This window comes from Vulpes vulpes, chromosome 1 (assembly GCF_048418805.1).
Source record: "Vulpes vulpes isolate BD-2025 chromosome 1, VulVul3, whole genome shotgun sequence".
In the NCBI taxonomy this organism is placed as follows: domain Eukaryota; kingdom Metazoa; phylum Chordata; class Mammalia; order Carnivora; family Canidae; genus Vulpes; species Vulpes vulpes.
The window spans coordinates 140,190,373-140,194,411 of record NC_132780.1 but is presented as its reverse complement, the minus strand read 5'-3'; the positions used below and the strand labels follow the sequence as shown (position 1 = coordinate 140,194,411).

The 4,039-nt window shown below is 52.1% G+C and overlaps 1 protein-coding gene across 1 annotated transcript; it reads left to right on the top strand.

Moving 5' to 3' along the window:
• The first annotated feature begins 399 nt into the window (after positions 1–399).
• On the top strand, positions 400–2,469 carry TBCC (tubulin folding cofactor C). The gene has a single exon (XM_025990921.2). It carries the CDS (start codon positions 948–950, stop codon positions 2,112–2,114), a length of 1,167 nt encoding a protein of 388 aa, XP_025846706.1. The 5' UTR covers positions 400–947; the 3' UTR covers positions 2,115–2,469.
• Positions 2,470–4,039: the final 1,570 nt, after the last annotated feature.

Genomic DNA, 4,039 nt, shown 5'->3' with positions numbered 1-4,039 from the left:
CCGACTCTAGGCTGGGCGCATTCACTTCCGGTGACAAATCCCTCCCACCGCCTCTAGAAATAATGTAACATTTCCCCCAACGCTCTGCTAAAGACCGACGGCCCCACGGGGAGCCGCCGAGCCCCGGGCCGGGGTCTCACCCCCGCGCCGCCAGCGGCGCGCAGCTGCGGAGGGAGCGCCCGCCAAGTGGGGGGGTGGGGAGGACGTGGGAGGAAGAGGAAGGGGGTGTGGAATCTCACCCTCCCCCGCCCCCACCCCTCCAACTGCAGCAATTGGCCAAAAAAATAGTAATCCGTTTTTAGACTGCCCCTGGGCCCCCGGAACCCGGTTGCAGTGAGAAACCCAGTCTCCCATCCCGGTGCCCCTCGCCTATTCCCGCCCCTGTAGGTGCCTGCGGGGATCCAGGAGACCCCAGGCCACGCCGAACTGCAGCGGCTGAGGGGAGAAGGCGGGTAGAATGAGGATTTGGGGGCGGCAGGAATGGGTTGGGGGAGGGGGTGGTGGAAGGGAAAAGAAAAAACCAGAGGCATGCAAGCGGCTCCCTAGCCAGCTGTTCCAGCTGCCGCTTCCTCCGGCGCGGGCCGGGCGGTGCAATATTCCCCCCCCTCCATCTTTCTCACCACTACCTGTCCCCCCACCCACCCTGCGCACACATTCCCCCCACCAGTAGCGGATCTCCGGCCTGTAAGGGGGTAGTAGGGAGGAGCTGGGGGGAGGGGGAGGCCTGCGAGTTTCTAACCTTGTTCTTATAAACAAACCCACATGTGCAGCTGCCGCTGCTGCAACTCACCCCACAATCCCGGATATAAGTCCTGCCCCTTTAAGAGGAAAAAAAGCTTCCCCCTCCTGTCTCCCACCCCACCCATCCACAAGGACCTTTGTCTCCCCACCCCCCTTTTCTGTCGGCCCCGCCTCATGGCCCCGCCCCCTCCGACGCCGAGGAACCAATGGGCAAAGAAAATAAGGCCGGGGCTGACGTAAGCGAGTCCGGCCAATCACAGGGCGCGTTGGTGGGAGGCCTCACGGAGGGCGCGCCCGGAGGAAGCAAGGCAGCTGCAGGGAAGCTCGAAGTCAAGATGGAGGCTGCCAGTTGCTCCGCCGCCGCGGCAAACGGGGCCGTGGGCTCGCAGCGGGACCGGAGCCTGGTGCCTGAGCGGCTGCAGAGACGGGAACAAGAGCGGCAGCTGGAGGTGGAAAGGCGGAAGCAAAAGCGGCAGAACCAGGAGGTGGAGGAGGAGAAGAGCGACTTTTTCGCCGCCGCCTTCGCTCGGGAGCGAGCGGCCGTGGAAGAGCTTCTGGAGAGCGGGGAATCCATGGAGCAGCTGGACGAGGCGGCCGCTCGGCTCCAGGGCCTGCAGAAACTTGTCAACGACGCGGTTTTGTTCCTGGCCGCCTACGACCTGCGGCAGGGACAGGAGGCGCTGACGCGGCTGCAGGCGACCCTGGCCGAGCGGCGCCAGGAGCTGCAGCCCAAGAAGCGTTTTGCTTTCAAGACCCGGAGGAAGGACGCTGTTTCGGCCACCACAGTAGACGCAGCTCCCGGCCGTGCGGCGGCCGAAGGCATCCTGGCCTTCCCGCCGCCATTGAAGGAGGAGGGAGGAGGCATCGGCTCCGGCTTTGTCTTCGGCTTCTCCAATGTGGAGTCCCAAGTCTTGGAGAAGCGGGCGGAGGAGCTGCACCAGCGCGACGTCCTTTTGACCGAACTGAGCAAATGCACAGTCAGACTGTATGGTAATCCCAACACCTTGCGACTAGCCAAAGCCCGAGGCTGCACGCTGCTCTGCGGCCCGGTGTCCACTTCTGTGTTCCTGGAGGACTGCAGTGATTGCGTCCTGGCCGTGGCCTGCCAACAGCTCCGCGTACACACTACGAGAGACACCCGCATCTTCTTGCAGGTGACCAGCAGAGCCATCGTGGAGGACTGCAGCGGCATCCAGTTCGCCCCTTATACTTGGAGCTACCCGGGGATCGACAAGGACTTCGAAGGCTCTGGCTTAGATAGGAGCAAAAATAACTGGAACGACGTTGACGACTTCAACTGGCTGGCCCGGGATACGGCCTCCCCAAACTGGAGTATCCTTCCTGAAGAAGAGCGAACGGTCCAGTGGGACTAAGCCCTTGTCACTGCGTTCTTCACTCCTACCAAATACTTCCCATGTGGGATCGGCTCCTGCTAATGGGACTTAAGAGTTTACTTATTGTTTTCATACTTTGTATATGTTCAGTATTTTAAAGCCTGAGATTGTGTATAGGCTCCTACTTGCGCTTTCCATTAAATTCACGACAGGTTTAACACTTTGAAACATTTTTGCTATTTCGGTAATGTGTAATAGCTTGTATTTGATTATGGTAGTTTGAAGCAGTAAGAGGAAAAGTGTGGGTGTGTGTGGGTTATTAATGATCTGTGGTGTTTAATACGTACTGCATGATAAAGTAGGTCTTCAATAAATATTTAATAAGTGAATTTGATAGGGTGTTTGTAGGAGTCAGTTAATGTAAAGTACGGCATCAAACCTGTGCAAAACTAGTGATTGAGAGCTCTTGAATTGAAGGTTTGACTTCTGTAGGTATTACTCAGTAGGGTGGTGGAAAACTCGTCTTCAGGTACACATTAGCCTGGGTTTCTGGAATCCAGCTACTTACTCATCAACCCCAGGAGGCTCATGAGTCTTACCAACTGTAAAGCCAAAATAATTATAGCTGCCAGGTTTTTTTTTTTTTTTTTTTTTTTTGGTGCCCTTAAAAGGTCATAGACACTGTTCTAAGCACCATACTTATGTCATCATGACTAAGTCCAGAAAATCTTATGAGGTAGGTTCTGTTAACACCGTTTATCAAGTGAAGTAGTTGAGTCACTGGAGTCACACAGCTCAAGTGGACTGGGATTTGAAACCAGATAGTCTGGCTCCAGAGCCCACCTTCGCAACCACTATAAACTGATTTTGAATAGTGTTCATTGAGTTGGAAATAGATCTTCCAACATCATTAAAGAGGACAAATTGTTTTTCCTAATTTCTCAGGAATAAATATGCTTCATATCCTCACACAAAAACATCTAGCTGGGTCTTAATTTTTTCCACTCATTTTTCTATAATTTTCTATTACTGATTTGGCCTTCTGCTCTATGTTATCACCCATTATTTTTTTTTTTTTAAGATTCTTTATTTATTCATGAGAGACAGAGAGGCAGAGACACAGGCAGAGAGAGAAGCAGGCTCCATGCAGGGAGCCCGACGTGGGACTCGATCCCGGGCCTCCAGGATCACACCCTGGGCCAAAAGCAGGCACTAAACCGCTGAGCCACCCAGGAATCTCCCCCCCCCCCACCTTTTTTTTTTTAAGATTTTTATTTATTCATGAGAGACAGAGGCAGAGACACTGGCAGAGGAGAAGCAGGCTCCCTGCAAGGAGCCCAGTGAGGGACTCCATCCTGGGACCCCAGGATCACGACCGGAGCAGATGCGCCCAGCCACCAAGCCACCCAGGCACCCCCAACATTATTATTAAATGGAAAGTTCTAAGTTTCAAAAAGCTTTTTTGGGTGGCCTTGTAACTGTAGACATGATTTTAATAATAGCCAAAAGTATTAAAGTGCTTTTAGTACCTTAAGTGTTTATATGTTCTATCTTGTTCCAAAAAAGAATTTAAGGTGGCTTTTAGGATATGTGAAATGTAACGAAATAACAAATGAGAAGGAGGAAGAAGGGTAGAGTCACCCAGGCATAAATTAGGCCAGTAAAAAAAATGGGGCCTACCAACCTCTATTCCTTAGCTGGAGGTGAATCTGGATTTTTTTTTCCCCTCAACTGTTGGCTGACTTGAGACAATCCTAATCATTTCACAAATTGCAACATCTGCAAAGAAGAGGGGTGTAAAAAAAAACTATTGTTTAGGAGAATTAATTCTAGTAATAAAGACCACATGTAATGAAATTCTCAACCACATGTTCACATAAGAAACTAGGACTAGTATTGTAAGACTATGCTCCTAGAGACTGACAGTTTAATGCCAAGCCCCCTTCAGGAAAAACCATGCTCAT

What these genes read in the sequence shown, in the direction of transcription:
- TBCC (XM_025990921.2), top strand. Translation starts at nt 948, where the DNA reads ATGGGCAAAGAAAATAAGGCCGGGGCTGACGTAAGCGAGTCCGGCCAA.